The 19,799-nt window shown below is 36.2% G+C and overlaps 1 protein-coding gene and 1 pseudogene across 18 annotated transcripts in view; one reads left to right on the forward strand and one right to left on the reverse strand.

Annotated features, from left to right (window-relative positions):
- The window catches only part of Mkln1 (muskelin 1), a 284,064-nt gene that overhangs the window by 223,529 nt on the left and 40,736 nt on the right, over nucleotides 1–19,799 (forward strand). For all 18 annotated transcript variants that reach the window (XM_060374098.1, XM_060374106.1, XM_060374099.1 and 15 more), the window contains 3 exons: nucleotides 1,810–1,887; nucleotides 3,778–3,843; nucleotides 12,618–12,730. In XM_060374098.1, the coding sequence (XP_060230081.1) occupies nucleotides 1,810–1,887; nucleotides 3,778–3,843; nucleotides 12,618–12,730 (257 nt within the window). The remainder of the gene's footprint in view (nucleotides 1–1,809; nucleotides 1,888–3,777; nucleotides 3,844–12,617; nucleotides 12,731–19,799) is intronic.
- On the reverse strand, nucleotides 14,329–14,647 carry LOC110558514 (thioredoxin-like; annotated as a pseudogene).

Genomic DNA, 19,799 nt, shown 5'->3' on the forward strand with positions numbered 1-19,799 from the left:
GGATACATGAAATTTTCTCAGAAAAGGGGAAGGACTGCATGTAGCTCAGAAAGCCTGGGACTTACTATATAGCCCAGGCTGGCTTCATTCTTAGAGCGTTCTTGCTTCAGCCTCCACAGTGCTAGGATTACAGGCAGGAGCCGCCACATCCAGCTTGGGTGCTGGTTTATAAAGGAACTAAGAAGAAATTCAGTGATTGTATAGGGTTGGTTACAACAGCTTTGTGATTAACCCAGAAAAGAAAGCTGTTACTTTCTAAAAGTTTTAGTTCCAAGTATACAAATTATGGAAAAGAGGCATTTTATAGTGTTTTTGAACAAGATTTGGTTTTCAGTGGCAAGGAGAAATCCTTATCAGATAGAAAGCAGTGTCAAAGGACAGATTCATGAAGAGAGCGAGTGCACCATCACTTATTTCTGTGGATGCACATAGAAGAGAACACTACCTTGGTAAGAAAGCACCACTGTATGTGTGGCTTAAGGAGTTCAGAGGTGAGGGCTTTCCTTGTTGGGTGATTCAATGGTCTAGTTTCTTTATCTTTCTCAGCTGTGTCATTAATACAGAATTGAGTCTTTCTCTAGCTCCACAAATAGGCTTTAGTAATTGTATATATTATGCATTGCATATGTATATGAAATTGTGTCCAGAGTAATAAAAGTCTTTTTTTTTCTTTTTTCTTCTGTTTAGAAGCATGAAACATTGCTTACAAGTCCTCTAGGAGGTTCTTCCTCTTCCCTTATATAGAATTTGGTTCTATATATCATTTATAAACCTTTGATAGACATGGGAATATGGTGTGATAATCATTTGGTGTAGAGTAGATGTGTGGGAAAGTGAGTCTCCATGTAATTACAGTAACTAGTATAATGGCTTCTCCAGGAAGTAGATGAAAACTTCACTGAGGAAAGATTCAGAAGAAAAGCCAAGTGGGATCCCTGCCCTCTACTTGAGATGTGTGTGAGTTTGATACAGTTTCTCAGTCTCCATCTCAAAAGAGGAGCTGCAGATCCTTCTTAGAGTTGTTCTTAGAATTGAGTGAACTAAGACAAAACAGATTCAACATTTGGCAGCATCAGTAAATGTAGTTCTATTGCTGCTGGTGGTACTTTTATCTCTCCCTGGCTTTGTACCCCCAAAACTAGAGTCTGCATTTTGAAGGGTTTTCTCTTTGTCTGAGGTTGCACTATTAAAGTACCTACACCAAAGCTGTTGGCATTCGTGTTTCCTTACTTGTTGTTGTTGGCTTCTGTGTTGTTTTGTTTATATTCTGGTAACAAAATGTATGGGCTCCAAGTACTGTTCATGGGAAGACATTGGAATTCAAGAATCCATTCATTATAAGGTTCAGAGATTTTTAAAGTAGTAATTAAAATAGAGAATGGTGATGAGAAATCACCAGAGCAAATATTCTTCTAGGCTTTTACTATTCTTCTCTTTTCCCGTTTGTATTTATATTGATATCAGTAATGATTTTTAAGGTGTAAATGGTTATTTCAGTGAAGTGAATCAGATTATTTATGAATTATATTCTGCTGTTTCTGTGTTTTCAGCTTTAAATTGTCACTTTTTTTTCTCTCAGCATTTTCCTTCGTTCAGTGTCTTTGTCAAGGTCACATGCTTATCCATTGAGTGCATTAGTAACTTTACAGCAACTAATGCAGTAATTGTGGAAACATAAATTTAATATGGGCTGCAGCTAGTACATTTTGTTTCTGTTGTGTCAACTAATTGTTTACTATTTATATTAAGGTAGCATACTGGGGGCTGAAGAGCCAGCTGAGATGTAATTCTTATTTTTTATACTTGCAGATGGCTTGTTCAATCAGTACATCAGTCAGCAGGAGTATAAGCCACGGTGGAGTCAGATCATTCCGAAGAGCACCAAAGGTGAGCTGTACCAACTGGCTTGTTCTGTTTCTTCTTCATAGTCTATTTTCATTAGATAGCCAGGCATCCTGCCCTGTTAATAAAGAACACATGTTTATATAGGTTCCTTAACTAGATGGCAGAGTGGATTCTTATATATATCTTTTTCTTGTGAGGCCAGGGGTCTTGTACATGCTAGGTAATCTCACTCCAGTGAGATTCTGGAGTGAGAATCTAGTTTATTATGTTTAAATAATAAACTTCTAGTTTATCATATTTAAACTGTCGTTTAAGTTCTTGTTTCATCACTATGAAAAAACAAAAACAGCAAAACAGCATTGTTTGCTCTTCACACAGAATGCTGTTACAGATTACTTGTATTGAGGTGAACAAAATCATAGACACACTACTGCCACCATGTATGTATTCCTGGAAACCTAAGTTCTACAAAACGTCACTAAGCATAACAGGACCTTTTGAGAATAGAAGGGACAAATGATGGTCCTTACACACAGATACTAATAAAAGTTGGCATAGTAATTTTAATTAAAACACAGTACAGTTGGATCTTAAAGGCACTTAATTTGAATATCAGAGTGCCTTAGTGATTACATTCATGCTTTCTTCTTTAAATGCAAAATCTGTAGCCTTCATTAACCTACTTTATTGTATATATTGCATATATCCACTCTTGCCAGATAGAAGCAATGTTTTACTGCAAATGTTTACATTAAGTAAGGATGGTTCTGTAGGTATTCACTTGGTTTTTGTGGTCTTCATATATTTCCAAGGCTTTCTCTTCACTTGTGAGAAAGCTTTCATAGCATTAATCATTAATGTGCATTGAAAAATCTCTTGAACATATATAAGTGTGATATGAACATACTTGAATTTTTATAGTCCTCTGTAAGGTGATTTTATTAAAAACCACCTGTATTTGCAAATAAACAGATTAGGTACAGAAAACACAAATACCAAAAATAAATATTTTAGTATTTTGTTAATATAATTTTGAAAAAAAAAAAAAAGCAAATCTGGCTATAGGGGAGAAGGAAAGGGCAAGCCCTCAGTAATAATGATCTGCAAGGTCTAAAGGGCACCTACCTATGAGAGAGGAAAAATAATTAGCGCACCGCAGATGAAAGGAATTGTTGTAGTTCTGTATATAACCATGTGTTTAATAATGACATTTTGGTCAATAATGATGATCCCAGGAGCTTTTAATCGAGCTAAAAATTTCTTATCTAGTATTAGTACCAAACCTTTTCTGTAATTGGTTATTCTGAAAAAATACAGACATTGTAGTTGCCTGAAGTTACTACTTAATGTAGCAGCAGGCTTTGCCGCACGGCTAAGTGTGCAATAGGCAGTCCGTGTAAATCCCTGTAAATACCCTGACATTTACACAGAAGCAGGGCTATCGTTAAGTGGCTCACGAGTGTATAAATGCTGACAGTTCAGTTATTTTATAGTGCCCCTGTGAAATTACCACAGTTACCTGATGTCAGTTTTACATACAAAAATCGGGAAGTTCATTTACCGAGCTTATTTATTTCAACTAATGAGAGATTTATGAAGAAAACCTTAGGTTTTCTGGCTTATATCAAATGTGATACTAGCATTCTGTAACCTTGGGGCTGAAACTGTGACTGAGTGGTTGGATACTTGCTTATCATTTGTGGGGGACTCATGTTTGATCCTTAGTACACACACACATTCCTAGAATCCTGTAACCTTTTGAATATTTGAAACAAAATATTTCTTTATTTATGAATCCTTTCACTTATTTTTAATATTTTGAAGGAATGAAGTGGGATGTTTGACAGCACCTTTATAGAACTTCCAAGTGAGGTTACTCCTCTAGAATACAGGGTTGTATTATTTCTTTATGGAAAATGTTTTCTTCCTCAGGTGATGGAGAAGATAACCGACCAGGAATGAGAGGAGGCCACCAGATGGTCATTGATGTTCAGACAGGTGAGTCATATCAGCAGTGGTCGCAGCAGGATTCTGGAGCTGATTGCCAAAATTTGTCATTGTCCTACATTTAAAATACTTTGTGAGAGTGAACACACTTCTCTTTCCACTCATGATTAAGTTTTTCATTAAACCAAGCAGCAAAGAGAACAGACACTGACTGCACGTGTACCTGAACATTGACAGTAAGAGAGAAGGCTTCAAAGAGACCCTGAGAGAGACATGCCCTTCACATAATTTTACTTTATAAAACTATTCTGTGAAATGCCAGTATTGGCTCAAGCAGTGTTTTACTTTTCTAAGAGTATTTATATCATTTTGTTACCTTTTTGTGCTGATTTAGTTCTTTAGGGATAAAAAGATTTCTTTTTTAGATTCAGATTTATGAGTAATTAGAAAAATACTGTATGGATACTAAATTCTATTTTCAAAAAGTGTTAATAATAAGATTGAATATTTTACTTTAAACTGTGTTAAATATAATAACTTTAGAATTCAAGAATACTGTTGGAGTCTCTTTGGAAAAGTTTTCTTTCAAGGTATAGGATTTTGTTTCATAATCTGTACCCCTTCTTGTAAATACTCACCTGCCCTACATAAATAGACTTGAATATGGCATTTTTAGGCATATTTTTTTTCTGTGTCAGAGTAACAATCTTACCTATGTTTGTTTATTAAAGAGGAAAATTTGTAATTAGATTATTTTCTTACTAATAACACACAAAGGGAAATTGTTTGGAAACGCTCCTTTAATTTTTTTCAGTAAAATGCACTTTGCTCCAGTGTGAGGCAACCTTGACACCTAAGGCCCGCCTTCAACAGGCAGGAGAAGTTCCAGAGTTCTTATTACTGTGCTGTATATGGAAAGGAGACCGTACATGACAGGGAAAGTACACATGTAAGAAGAAAAAAGATAATGTATGGGATTTGAAGGTAGACTATAAAAATTCATGTTACAGACAAATGTAATAACAGAACTTAGTGTGGACAATGTGATTGAAGATTAAAGTTAGCAGATGTCCCTCTTGTGAAGCTCAGAAGATGAAAGTGTAGACATCTTTTCTACCATACTCTGTTTTAAACAGTAGAGACAGCATTTTAGCACGTTCTCACTGGCCTACGATCATATCACATTCATTTTTGACTAACTCTAAAAATAGTTTTAAGAAATATAGTAGGAATGATTATTACAATTATGTGATTTTAATTTTGTGTGTGTACATTGTGTGTATCCCCATGTTCATGTGTGCATAACTATGCGTGTGTTTTTACACATTTATGCATGTGTATGTAGAGATAGAGGTTGACATTGGATGTCGTTATCATTTGCTGTCCACTAGGTTTCTTGAGACAGTCTTTTAAAACCTGGAGCTCTGCAGTTTGTGTAGACTGGCAGGATGCCTCCTGTTTCTGTCTCTGCAGTGCTGCAATCACCAGCTGCACAGCTGCATCTGGCTTGTTTATGTGGGTGTTGGGATCAAACTCAGGTCGTCCTGTTTATGTGACAAGTAGTTTACTGGCTGAGCCATCTCCTAGCTCCTGATATTAATCTCTTTGTAATGGCTTCTGTACTGTAACCCTTTTTATATCCCTCCACCCCAACCCCATCGCCACCTCTCCCTGTGTGTGTGTGTGTGTGTGTGTGTGTACTTGTAATCCTTTAATCTTTTTCATTACTTTAGTTAAGATTTAAAATATTGTGCAGAATAAGAATGGTATTTTTAGAAGGGATGCTTTCGGCTTCCCCATTCAACATGGTATCTGTTATTAGCGTGCTATACACATACTCTATTATTTTGAGGTATTTTTCGTCTGTCTCCAGTTTCTTTAGGGCCTTTATCATGGAGGTATGTTGAATTTTCTCAGATGTCTTTTCTATATCTATTAAGATGATCGTGCAACTTTTGCTCCCTTGATTATATTTGTTAATTTGCATATGTTGATATATCCTTGTATTCTTGGAATGAAACCAATATGGTCATGGTGTTTAGTTTCTCAGTATGTTTTGTGGAATTTATTTGGAAGATTTTTATTAAGAATTTCTATTTAGGAAGATTTTTATTAAGAATTTCTATTTAGATATTCATCTAGCATGTATCTCTGGTTCTTTTTGTTATTTCTTTATACTTGTTATCAGGATAATATTGGCTTTATAGAATGAGTTTAGAAACAGTCTTTTCTTTCTGTTATATGGGGTAGTTGAAGAACATTTCTCTTGGTTCTGTAAAGGTCTTATTAAATTCTGCAATGAATCTGTCTAGTCCTATGATGCATGTTCTAAAAGGAGATGGGAGTAAGGCATGCTGAGGTCCTTCCTAGCTAGGTACAGTGTTATAGTCTTTGTGCTGGTTCTCCTCTGCTGTTAGAGGATATGTAGATGTCCAAGAGCAGGTCTTGAACAAACCTCCCTGTCATGCCTGTTTAGGGTCTACTCATCATTGAGGTTTTGCCTAGTCTCAGGGTTTATATGTGTTTACTGAGATTTGAGCTGGGTGGATGGAGTGGAACATTGTGCTGTCTCATAGCTGTATTAGTCATGTTGATCATCAGTAGATCAGATACAATAGCTGTCATGCTCCTTTCCTACCAAGGCACAAAAAGAAAAAAAAACAAAATAGCCACAAATAGCAGTGAGCAGGTACAGAAATAAACTACAAGCTAAGTACAACTAAGCATAGTTCACAGGTGCATACCTATAAAACTAAGTAATTTTCTTTTTGGCCTATTTAATGTGGTTGTATGTCAAAGCAGTTGTTTCTTCCTAGAGTTTCATATATATCTTGTTTTCTTAAACATTTGGGTTAATTCTTTTTTTAATTTATTTTTTTATTAATTATAGTTTATTTACTTTGTATCTCAGCTGTAGCCCCCTCACTCGTCCCCTCCCAATCCCACCTTCCTTCTCTTATCCCCTTCCATGCCCCTTCCCAAGTCCACAGATAGGGCGGTCCTTCTCCCCTTCCCTCTGACCCCAGCCTACCAGGTCTCATCAGGACTGGCTACATTGTCCTCCTCCATGGCCTGGTAAGGCTGCTCTCCCCTCAGGAGGAAGTGATAGGTTCATAGTTATTAAATTTCATTTCTCTTTTTCAGTCAGTAGTTTAACTGGAAGTTTACTTAATGCCATTTCACTTAGTGCCAGGTCCAAGGATAGGGTGACCATCAAAGTGGACAGTGGCTTAAATTTTACTATTTAACTGCCAAAACTTCTCATCATTTGAGAGTCATATTGTACTTCTGCAGTAGCAGAGGAATGTGGTATTTTGGCCTACTGTCTGTATTTGTTAGTTCTATTAACTGTTGTCCCTGAACCTGATACTTCTCTACTTAATATTCTTTAATTGTGAATTGGATTTCAACTATGATTTAGGCAAAACAGGTTGTGTGAAAAGATGTGTTTGTTTTGCTTCAGCATGGAATGTCTTGTATTAGGCTATTGATTCTGTATAATTATTGCTGAATTTTGGGAGCTTAAAGTATTTTAAATACTATGATTGCCCTCTGAGTAGATTTTAAGCCTCAGGCAGCACATACCATTAATACCCATTATTTGATAGCTGCAGAAGAAGTTGATGGCGAGTTGTCACAGCTCTCCTCTTTTCCAAGTTTCTGAACCTTGAACTACCTTTATAGCATTTGTATTAAAGTGCTTTTAAAAAACGTATCTGTTTTTTAAAGCCTTTTAATGAAGTGAATTAAGAGAAGTTTGGGTTGTTGACTATGATCAAACATTCATGTGGCTGTATTTCTGGTGTGTGTTTGAGAGAGACTTATGTTTGGGTGCGAGTGTCAAGATGTGTATATGGAGGTCAGAGGAAAACATTGTGTAGTCAGGTGAACTCAGGTCATCAGGCTTTACCCACTGAGCCGTCTCACTGGCTCCTGTCTTCCTGTTGGCACTTGATTTGTGTTTGACATTTTGGCTTTCTCTTTTAGCACATAGTTGATATCATTTCAAAATGGACAAACTTGTTTAATTATAGTGTGCCATCTTGTGGAGGTTTGTGCAATCGGCAGTCTGATTTACTCAGAGTACAGTGGTAGGTACTGCAGTTGAGCACTTCCAGTAAATAGCCTGTTTTATAGTCTAAATGTGTGCAGATGGTGTACAAAGGCCAAATTCTTTACTTGTGTTAACATATCTCCCTTATTTTTAATTCACATATAATGTGTAAATTGTACTACTAGAAGTAAGGAGATCCATGGTTTATTTGGTTCTAGTACCAAATGATGTATTCTTTGTGCCAAGGAATAATAGTTTAATTGTAGTATTTATGAAGTACTAATTGATGGGTTGAGTGATGATTGTCTGATGTGGTTTCTTAAATGAAACTGGCTTAAAATTTTGAAAATAGGCAACTACTAAGCATATTACCAGCAATCTCTATCATTTCCTGTGCCTTCCTTTTCAATTCTGCAGCAAGTTCAGATTCTAACCCCTCTGCTTAAGATTTTCTATAGTTCCTTCAGTGTTCGTGGAATTAAGTTCAAATTCTAATAATTGAACTTCGACCATGATCTAGTCACTGTCTTTTTAAAGTTTCAGTATGCCTACATATTTTCTTTAATTTACTTATTCATCACACAGTAAAGCTTATTTTCTACAGTGGTTTTTGAAGTCAAATCAATGTTTAAACTTCTCAAATAGATATTGCTGAAATGTTAGGACAAATCCATAGTGAAAAGAAAGGGTTGCTCCTTGAGAAATGTTGTGTTGCCTCAGGATAAACATGCATGTTCTTACAGGACTTGTGTGAGTGGGCATGGATTTCCAGTAAGCCAGGTTTTTTGCTAAGATTTATGCTTTTCCTGTTTTCTACAACTTACTTCTCACTGTACTTTTCTCTGGGTAGCTTTATAGTTTAAACCTTTTTGTCTTTGATGGATTAATAACACTGTTTGATATTTGCTTCTACATGGTTATCTTTGTGAGACTTAAGTGATTAATCAAAAGCTTTTGTTATGCCTCTTTTATTTGGGTACATCAAAAAGTAAGTTTTTACAAAATTCATTTCACTGTACTATTGCTTCAGTTGGACTACAAAGATTCCACGGACAGGAATGACATCTTGGCTTAATTCTTTTGGGATGCTTGCCCTGTGCCAGATTTTATTTTGCTCAGCTATCAATGTGGCTGTTGTGGAAATGTGGGTTTTCTTTGCTGTGAGGGCTTATGCGTACAAAGAGACCTGCTTTTCAGAAAGAACATTGAGAACTCAGAGCCCAAGAGGAAGGGTTATTAAAGTTAATGAACCAGGGTAACCTTATCCAGAGGGTGCCCAGAAGTACTATAAAACAAAAGGTCAGTTGCTCTTGCTATTTTAGTTATATGGCCCTCGCTCTACAAGCTTCAGAAATTAACAAGGTTAATTGCTGTTATAGTAAGGTCTTGTCAAATAATCTTAAGCCAGATGAAAATTCTTTGATTTCTTTTCCCTGTAAAATTATGTGACTGGACATTACTGTATGCCATTTGGGAAACAATGCCATTTAATTAATGATAATGGATTGTTTTATAATTATGAAATAAGATAGATTTTTAGCAATTAAAATTTTTTTTCATATTTTTACAGTGTCAGAGGGATTCCAGATATTGGTTAGCTTGGAATCTAGTACAGTAATAAATACTATTTTTGCTGTGACTGAGATACTTAAGAACTGAAAAGTTAGCTGGAGATTTGTTTTTCTTTTTTTAGAATAGAAATGTTTGTTTTTGACAACATTCAGAATGTTTTTGTGTAACTTAGAACTGAGGTACCTCCCAACAAAATTCTATAAATAAAAACTAAGACTGAGGAAAATGGAGTAACTTGTGCTTTGTCCTCTGTATTAATTTTTTTGCCTCAGATACCTCAGAAAATAACTTAGCCAAAGAAAATATTTATTTTGGCTCATGGTTTTAGAGGTTTTAGTCCATTATGGCAGGGATGCTGTAAAAGAATAGGTCACATCATGGTAGTGAAGAAACACAGAGAGAGAGGACAGGGAACTAAGACAAGATGCTACTCTTAAGACATTGTTCCTTCTGGCTGGGTGTGGTGATCCCAGCACTGTGATCCCAGCATTCAGGGAGGCAGAGGCAGGTGGACCTCTGTGAGTTTGAGGCCATCCTGGCCTACAAAGCAAGTCCAAGGCAGCCAAGGCTATACAGAGAAGCCCTGGTCTTAAACAAACAAACAAAAAGAAACCAAGAACATTGCTCCTGTGACCTACATCTTCTAGTTATGCCCGCTCTTAAAGTGCCCAGAATGTACAGAAGTAGTGCTTCCAGTCTGTGACCAAGCCTTTAAGAAGTTCAAGTCCAAAATCTCTACTAAGACTCACTTTAAAGGTAAACCTTTATAAAATAAGTTAGATAAACTTCAAATATAAAATGACGGGAATAAATATTTTCATTCCAAAATGGAGGAATGGAGGCATAGAAATGAAATCTGTAGCCAATATTCAGTGTCCAGGGTACATGATGGTAAGATATGAGAAAGAGAACTGCTTTTCAGAAACATTGAGAGCCCAGCTCTAAGGATTGCTTCCCATCGTTTGATGGTTAAAACCCACATGGCCTTTCTTTAAGGCTAGATTTTCTTGTTGCCTGCAGCATTCCTCAGTACAGTTCCATGTGCCTAAAATCTTTTAACTTCCTGGATGTTCATTTGTTTCTTTGGCTTCGTTCCCACAGCTCCATGTATTTCCCTCTCAGGAACTCTCTGTATACACTGTCTCACTTCTAAGCCTTCCTTTGAAATCTGAGTAGAAACCTTCATGACTCTGTGACTTTAGCATTCTATATGTCTGCAAAACCAGCATCAGGTAAATTACACCAAAGTCTGCTGCCAGCGTAAGTGGGCTCAGAGTGCCTGGGTAGCTCAGCATGGTGAAATCATCTCTGGGAAATAACTTCAGTCAGCGTGAGGTCAGAGTGCCCTACAGGCTCTGATTTCTCAATGAAAAGTCTTTGATTTTTTTTTTTAAACTTTGTGCAGTGGGTGGGCATCTGACTAGTTTTTGAGATGCTCCATGACATCTTTCCTATTGTCTCATTAAAGTGAACCTGGCTTCTTTTGCAGTGGCAGAGAGCTCTTCAGAAAACATGTCTACCATAGCTTCAAACTGGTTTAGAGTTTTTCTAAACAAATCAGGTTTTTCAAATCTTCCTATCTGCTTTTTGCTCCCAATTTTCACTGTAAAGTTGACTAAAAGCAGCTAAGACCATGGTCTTCTGGTCTTCCGAGTTCCCACTAGAATTGTCTGCCTCTGACATCCTGGTTGTTCACTGGCCTGTTTCTCTAACTTTTCTAACCTCTTTCTGTATACCAATTTCAAAGAACCATATGGTCTTGGTTAGTCAGTAGCAACCCTAATTCTCTGTTATCAAATTTCTGTATTAATGAAGACTTTTTGTCACTGTGACAAAATAGTTTAAGCTTACATTAGAGGATTTTGTTTGCTAGTATTGGAAGGGAATATCAGAACCACTTACACCATGTTGGCCAGGAAAGAGGACAAGAGTGCTAGGACAGCATGTTGTCTCAAAGGACATACTCGTAGTGACCTACCTCTTACAACTAGGATCCTCCTGAGATTTTCAGAAACCCCTAAATAGTGCTACCAGCTAGGACCAAACCTTCAAGAATAGCCTTTGGAGACATTTTATTTACAAACCACAATGTCCAGTTAGCATTACAATTCAGTCTTTCTCCAGTGGGCTGTTCTTACTCTGAGAGCCGGTAAAGCATTTATGGATATTTTACTTAGAAAATTTGTTTAAAATTTGAGGTAATATGAAAACATGACAAAATCTTAGATGACAACCCAACTGTGAATAGAAAGAGCCTTCTTAGTGTTACAGTATTTCCACGTGCAGTTTGGAATTGTATGTCTTCATGGTTAGTCACAATTTAGATGTTAGCTGCTATATATATAATCTTAAAACACACAGGTCAAAGGGCCAGTGACGTGACAGTTTGTAATTAGTAGACACAACATATTTACAAAGGGAGAAATACTTAACAAAAGGAAAAGCATTGTATCTGGAAGGTTCTATGATACAGTGTCATGTATAAAGATTCACTGTTCACAAGACAAAGAATTTTGTCACAGTAATAAAATTTGTAAATGCAGTAGACATTTCAGAGTGACAGTTTATTAAGGTTTTGGATTAAACTTTAGAAAATATTAGCTCATTTTTTTATGGGACTACAGTGTTTTATATCATTTTATTCTTAAGTTTTAGCTAGTTTTAACCATTGCTTTGGCACTAGGGCAACATCACATTTAATGTGATCCTCCGCCATCGCCCCACAGTAACAGCTATGTGTCCTCATGTTCTTCTTTTCTACTGTGTATTCTTCTAAATTTTGTGTTTTTAGAGTTTTGAGTAACTCTGTCAGTCTTTAGTAGCTAAAATGTTGTTGCATTGTTAAGCTGATAAATACAAACTGTACATGGTCCAACAAATTCATAAACTGGCTGCGCCATATTCATTTGGAATACTTTAATAATATGGACTTTTTATCTTCTAAAGAACTTTGGAGTCAGAATCTTGGGGGACATGGCCTCGTGATCTGATTTTTAAATAAATTTCTCAAAATATGTTTCTGCAGCAGTCTTAATGTATACTTAGCTGAGGTATATTTTTGAAAGCTGCAAGTTTAATAATATCACTGTAAAAATTGTGAAAAGTACCTTTTTAAAAGTTAGTTGTAATGAGTGAGTCTGGTGCCTAGGCCTTTGTTCTTACTGCTTTTTTTTAATATATGCTTTTTTCATTTTCATAGAGACTGTTTATTTGTTTGGTGGCTGGGATGGAACACAAGATCTTGCTGACTTCTGGGCATACAGTGTGAAGGAGAACCAGTGGACATGTATTTCTAGAGACACTGAGAAAGAGGCAAGTTCCTAGTATTTTCATTGATTTGTATCACAGCAGGAACATGGCTCTACAGTTTCTGCATGCTTGTTTTCTTCTCTGATGTTCCCTGACAGTGGAAGCAAAAAATAATAATAATAATAATAATGAAGTAAGAAAATAAATTAGATTTAAGAACTCTTGCATTTGAATTTCTGTCCTTGGCTCATCAATTACTGATATATAGCCAAGTCCATTCTGTAGAGTTAAAAAACGATAGTTTTCTTTTTCTATTTTTTTTTTAATTTTTAAGCTACTTTACCTTAGAAATATAATTGTGTGATATCTTTTCATACGTCAGACACTCTACTGTTGTTTCCAGCATTCTTTTTTTTTTTTTTTTCTTTCATTGCACTGGTAAGGATGGAAACCAGGGCCTCAGAGTGCAATGTCACTGAGCTAGTCTAGCCCCTACCATATTATTTGTATTTTCTTTGGAAGAGCATGCTTTTGATGTTTTGTAGCCACACTGTCTAGCTTTTTAACAGTAACTTTTATTTCTTGTGTATGAGTGTGCCATTGTGCATGTAGGCCCATCACATCCATGCCTATGGCCTGCAGAGGTCTTAAGAGTTCATTAGCCCCGTGAGCTAGAGGTCTGGATGGTTTTAAGCCACCATGTAAGTTCTGGGAACTGAACCCAGATCCTTTGCAAGAGCAAGTGTTCTTCTTAACTGCTAAGCCATCCCCCCAACTCCTGTCTCACTACTTTAACCCCTCATATTTCACTACAGTCATGTGCTATGTAACAGTATGTAGCTGTTGATGTCTATGTATGTGGTGGTGGGCTTATAAGATATTGCTTAGTGCCATCACAAACATACTTGAAATTGTCTAACAGTGCATTTCTCAGAATGAATCCCCATCATTAAGCTATGCCTGTCAGTTTTCTTAAGTAATATCTATTTTAATTAAAATAGAATCTATACGTGTGTCTGTGCCTATGTATGTATAAATGAAGCACTTCTGTAGTGAGAATAGCTTTGATTTATGGCTTTGAATTAAATAATTACATTGATTACATACAAGGGAAGGGAAAGAATATTTCTCTCCCCCGCAAATCATTGTAGAACTTTCATTGTATTTTCCATCTAAGCTATTTCAGATTGTAGATTGGAAAATAAACTATAACAAAAAGAAAAAGAGAAAGGAAAAGACTTAAATCAACCCCACTGATTTGTATTTAGGACGGCTTATTTGAAATGTCTGGTAGTGTGCCTTCAGTCTTGGAAAATGGGTTCTTGCTTACTCAGCCTGCACCTGCCCGCAGTATAGCCTGACTGTGACAACCCCATTTACCATTTCTGCAGTTTTGCCATGTCCCCACTGTTCCATTTGCCAGTGTTTTCCCTGAGTTCGCAGTGAGAGCCATCTCCATCTTCAGCTGTGTGTGTGTGTGTGTGTGTGTGTGTGTGTTTTAAGGGTAGAATTAATATTTTATTGTCATTTATAATCAGATGGCAGTTGGGTATAGACTCTCCACATTGCATAGTTTTTTTTTGTTTTTTTTTTTTTTTTGCAAATTAAAAAAGTTACAGGTTTTAAACAGCTGCTGGCTGGTTATGTTTTTCAGAGTCCGATTAGGCAAACTCAGTAATAGTGATTTCAAGCTTTTCCTTATTAGCACCAGAGAATTCACCCACCTTTTGACCCTTTTTATAAAACTGGAAGGTCGGCATGCATTTGACTTCACAGTCTGCAGCAGCCTCCTGGCAGCCATCCACGTCCACTTCAAGAAACACCACACCGGAATATTTTTCAGAGAGAGAGAATGAAAGAAGGGCTTGATCATTTTGCAAGATCCACGCGTGTGACAGAAAAGTCCACAACTACAAGCTTGTCGTCTTCGATAGCCAGGGCCTTCTGAAAAGCTTCCTTACTCTCAATCAGCTTTACCATTTTGGCTATCGTGGGGAGGAAACCACATGAGTTTCTACAGAATCCAATGGGAACGGATCTGCGGCACTAAATGGAGCATGCCTGCATGTTCTTTAAAGCTTAATTTAGACTTCAGTTACTCAGTGTGGCCTTTCTTAAGGCTCTCTAAACAGAATTTAAACCTCCTTTCGTGTGCCCACCTTCACCTGAAACTGGTTTGTATTATTGTTTTCCCACCTAGAATCAGAATTCCTGATAGGTAGGAAGCATATTATTTAGAAGTTATTTATTAAGTAATAGATATGCTTATTCTTTTGTAAGTAGACAGATGATGTAAATTAATAAAAGCTAATTTTAGAGTAAAACAAGAATAATAAATTCAAATTTTAGGGGAGTGGGTGTTTGGGTGTGAGGCTTTGTGAAAGTACAGATATTTTGTGTTTTTGAGATATGGTATCACTAAATAGGACAGACTGGCCTCAAATTCAAGGCTTTCTTTTCCCTCCTTCTGGCTTTACCTATTCTGTGATAGAGTATCAGGCATGTGTCACTATGCCCATTCATTGTATTATTTGTTATATCATATACTTACGTTTTAATATGAAGTTAAAAATCACAGTGATTATTTTGATGAGAACATTTTCTGTTATTTTGAAGCTAATAAAATGTTTTAGTACTTGAGCTCAGGTTTCTTATAGTTTGCTACTCTATCACATAGATGCCTGTGGTGGCTTAATAAAAATGGCCTCCATAGGCTCATATATTTGAATAGTTAGTTGAGAAGGACTAGGAGGTGTGCCCTTGTTGGAGGAAGTGTGTTGCAGAGAGTGGGCTTTGAGGTTTCAAAAGCACATGCAATGCCTAGAGTCTCAGTCTGTCTCTCTCTTTCTGCCTGTGGGTCAGGGTGTAGCTGTCAGCTACTGCTCTAGTGTCTGCCTGCATGGTGCCAATGCTCCCTGTAATGATGGTGGACTCAACCTCTGAAACTATAAGGAAGCCCCTAATTAAATTCTCTTTTGTATCAAAGTTGCCTTGACTGTGGTGTCTCCTCACAGCGATAGAGCAGTGACTAAGACAATACCTGAACATCTTTAGTTGGTCTGTCTGTGAACTGAATGGTAATATTGTCCTAGCTTAAATAGCCCATGGTTTCTAACATGTAGTAGTTACTATTTTGCATACCTGATTTTTTTGTACCAGTGAGTATAGGTTATTGTTGGTGGTATCTCAGGGTATGCTTTTTAAAAGCATGATACACAATCAAGAAGCAAAATTGATTTAATCTTTTGAATTTATTTAAACATGTGTCTAGTAAAACAAATCAAAAGCTAATAGAAAGACTTAGTTCTTAAGGAGAAAATAATTTTAAACATTTATGTAGCTAGGCAAGTACCTTTTTTTTCAGTTTGAGTTGTTCTTTAAATTAGTTAATAATGAAAGAAAGCGAGAATGAAGTAATGAAAGGCTGGGGGATGTTGCTTAGTGGTAGAATGCTTACTTTGTGCAAGAGCCTGGGTTTCCTGGCACTATAAGTAAGCACAAAGAAAAGCATTTTTATTAACCCTGATCCATCTTCAGTATTGTTTCAAGCCTAACAATCTTAATAAAATTAGTTTTATATCAAGAGATATGTTCTTTAAAAAGGCTAGATTAGGGTGTAGCTTTTCATAAAGGGAGTGCTAAAAAATGTCACTTATCCACATGCACACATTTTAATTGTGTCTCTTGTTAAACATCTCTGACTTCATTTGTAGGATTGTTGAGCAAGAAGGAGTTAGACAGGCTCTTTTTGTGTTTTGTTTTTTCAAGATAGGGTTTCTCTATGTAGCCATGACTATCTTGGAATCCCTTTGTAGACCAGGCTGACCCCAAACTCACAGAGGTCTACCTGCCTCTGCCTCCCTGAATGCTGGGATTACAGGTGTGTACCACTGTGCCCAGCTGACAGGACTCTTCTTACTGGATTTTATTTATATTAATAATTTTGGAATCTTAGGGTAGTAGGATTCTTTTGTATACTTAAAAAATACCTAGTATTTTCTCAATTTACTTAGGTTATGCTTATTGAAAGTTACTATGTTAGAGATACCTTTTCTATTTATCAGTTAATTTATAACAGTTGTACATATTTTTGTTAAGATGTTAAGAACTGTTTTCAAAAATGACATTATTTTAGATTTTTAGAGGTATTGTTAATGACTAGTCAAGGACAGCTAGATTCTTGTATCTGTTTATATATTTACTCTTGTAGGACATGCATTACATGAAAGAAATGAAGAAAATTGGACCATATATAGATGTACTTGAGACAGGAAAATGGATTTTTAACAGCCTTTCCAGGCAACTTCATATTGCTTTTTTTGATCTCATGTCCCAAATAGACAAATGTTTGGTTTTTAATGGTAGGTTGTCATGTAGACCATATTACATATCTTTTGTGTTAAAAATCTTTGTCTTATTTGCTCTTTGGGCGGATTTTATAAAACCTATACATACTTTTTTACTTATGTATTTGAAAAATACTGATTCACTTACAAATGTCGACGTGTTGTATTATATGATATCCCAAAACACATTTGTTCATGTTGCTGTCAGTCTCAATAGAAAAGTCTGGAGCATTGAGGAGGTGTCAAGATCAATGACAGCCTTTCACAGTAGTGATTTTTAAAAACGTTTTATATCATTGGCAACATATTTTGTCCATTTTGATATGGTAAATTTTGATGGTTTTCTTTTAGACAATGTCTGTCTTAATCATAGTTTCTGGTTAAGCATACTTCGATTAGTTGTAATTGTTCTTCCAAAATGCTCCATGGGAAGAAACACTCTGTGAACTTGGAATTCCAAAAACTACATAAATACTTTTTGAGACAACCATTCTACACAAAAAATTGCATTGTTTTGTACTTTTAAAGTCTTTTTAATGTTTGATGTAATAGAAGGTAGTTGAAGTAGTTGAATCACACATGCTTCTGCACTCAGATTTTTGTGTATCAGAAAGCCATGTAGCCTCTGGGAACTTTGCCTGTGAATAAGGATGAAGAGACAGATGTTTAAGTGTTTTCATAGAAAGAGCATTAACCTTATAGACTGACTAAAGTACCCCAGAGAGAGGCACTTGCTTGTATTATGCTATTTTACCAAATCCGCTTACTGAATTAGGTTATGGATGACTAGAGACAGCCTCCCTTACTGTGTTGTGTCTCTTCTTTACCTGGTAACTTTGTAGTTTTTTTTTTTCTTTCTAATTTCATTCATTCATTCATTCATTCATTCGTTTATTACAATGTATTCACTTTGTGTCTCCACTACAGCCCCACCCTCATCTCCCAGGCCTACCCATCATCCCTCTTCTCCTGCTATGTCCTTTCACTAGTCCCTTGGTAGGGGAAGACCTCCTCCTCTTCTATCTGACCCTAGTCTATCAGGTCTCATATCAAAGGAGATACTGAGACCTAAAGCCAAACTTTGGGCAGAGTGTAGGAAACCTTTTGGAAAAAGAGGAGATAGAAAGACCTGGAGTAACTCCACAAGGAGAACAACAGAACCAAGAAACCTGGGCCCAGGGGTCCCTGCAGAGACTGATACTCCAACCAAGGACCATGCATGGAGAGGACCTAGACCCCATGTTCAGAGGAAGCCCATAGGCTTGGGTTCCCTAGTAAGGGGCACAGGGGCTGTCTCTGACAGGAACTCAGTGGCCGGCTCTTTGATCACCTCTCCCTGGGAGGTGCAGCCTTGCCAGGCCACAGAGGAAGATGATGAAGCTTTGTAATTTTATAAAGTCTTTCACACTTCAGCAAGTTGGCCTTATAGGACACTGTTAAGTAGAGGTGATGAGAGTAAACATCCTTGTTACAGTTTATTTGACAGTTAGGTTTCAGATTTTTCTCATCCTTTATCAGGCTGAAGCACTTTTTCTATTTCTGATTTACTGTGGGCTTTTTGATTTTTTTTTTTAATCATGAACATGTATTGAACTGTGTCAAAAATTCTTTTGTATTAGTATTAATATTTTTTATTCTGTTAATGTAACAAATCACCATGATTACTTCAGCCATAAAATTGATTTTGCATTCCTACAAGAAACTTTTTAATGACAGTCTTTAAAAAAGTCATTGGATCTGGTAATAAGAGATGGGTCAGTGGTTAGAGTATGTGCCAGTCTTTCAGAGGACCTGAGTTTAGTTCCCAGCACCCACAGGGCAGCTTACAACCTTCTGCTTTCAAGGACCTAATACTTTTCTGGTCTTTGTGGCACCAGACATGCAAATAGTACACAGATACATCCACATAAAATATGTTAGATAAGTAGTTTTCTTTTAATCACTGGATCCTAAGGATGGTGCCATGGTAAAGCTTACTTTGTGTACATGCTCTGAAGGTACCCTCACTCTGCATCCTTCCCTTTTCTTTCTGCTCTTGACTCTGCCTCCTGTGATATTGGCAGTTTGACTGTTCTTATCTTCAGAAAGCTGACTTAGAAGTGGAATAGAACAGAATTTAAAATGGAGTTTATCTAAAATTGATAATTTCTTGTATGAATGCTTGATAAAATTTACCAGGACAGATATCTGAGTCTGTTGTTATTGAAAGATTTTGAATGATAAATTCACTTTTTACATGGAAGAACTCTCACTTTTTACCCCATGTCTAACAACATTTGGTAGGTTTTTTTTTTTCAAGGATTGTGTTTATTTTATCTACATATTTCATTTGCATATTTACATATTTCTATATATTCATCTACATATTTCATTTCAGATTTTTACCTATGCTTTTAACTATTGTAAAATTGTGCTTGCTTTTCTTTATAAAGATTTTTTTCTTGTAATTTCTGTTAATCTTTGGTGATATTCCCGAGTTTATTTCTGATGTTGGAGAATTTTCTGTCCTTTATTTAAAAAACAAACAAACAAAAAAAAAACACAACGACAAACTAGCTTTATTGATAGTTTAAAATATTGTCACCCTTTCAAAGGACCTACAAGTTAGCATTCCCTAGTTCTTGTTTTTATTTTAATTTATATTATCTTCATTTCTAATTGTTTTTCTCTTTAGGGTATAGTTTATTTGTTATTTTAATGGTATTGGTGCTGCTTTGACTGAATTGGGAGGTTCTGTTTCTCTCTTGTTTACAATTAAAATTTCATACTAAAGGAAATATGGTAAG

The sequence above is a fragment of the Meriones unguiculatus genome, chromosome 21 (genome assembly GCF_030254825.1).
Source record: "Meriones unguiculatus strain TT.TT164.6M chromosome 21, Bangor_MerUng_6.1, whole genome shotgun sequence".
NCBI lineage: Eukaryota > Metazoa > Chordata > Mammalia > Rodentia > Muridae > Meriones > Meriones unguiculatus.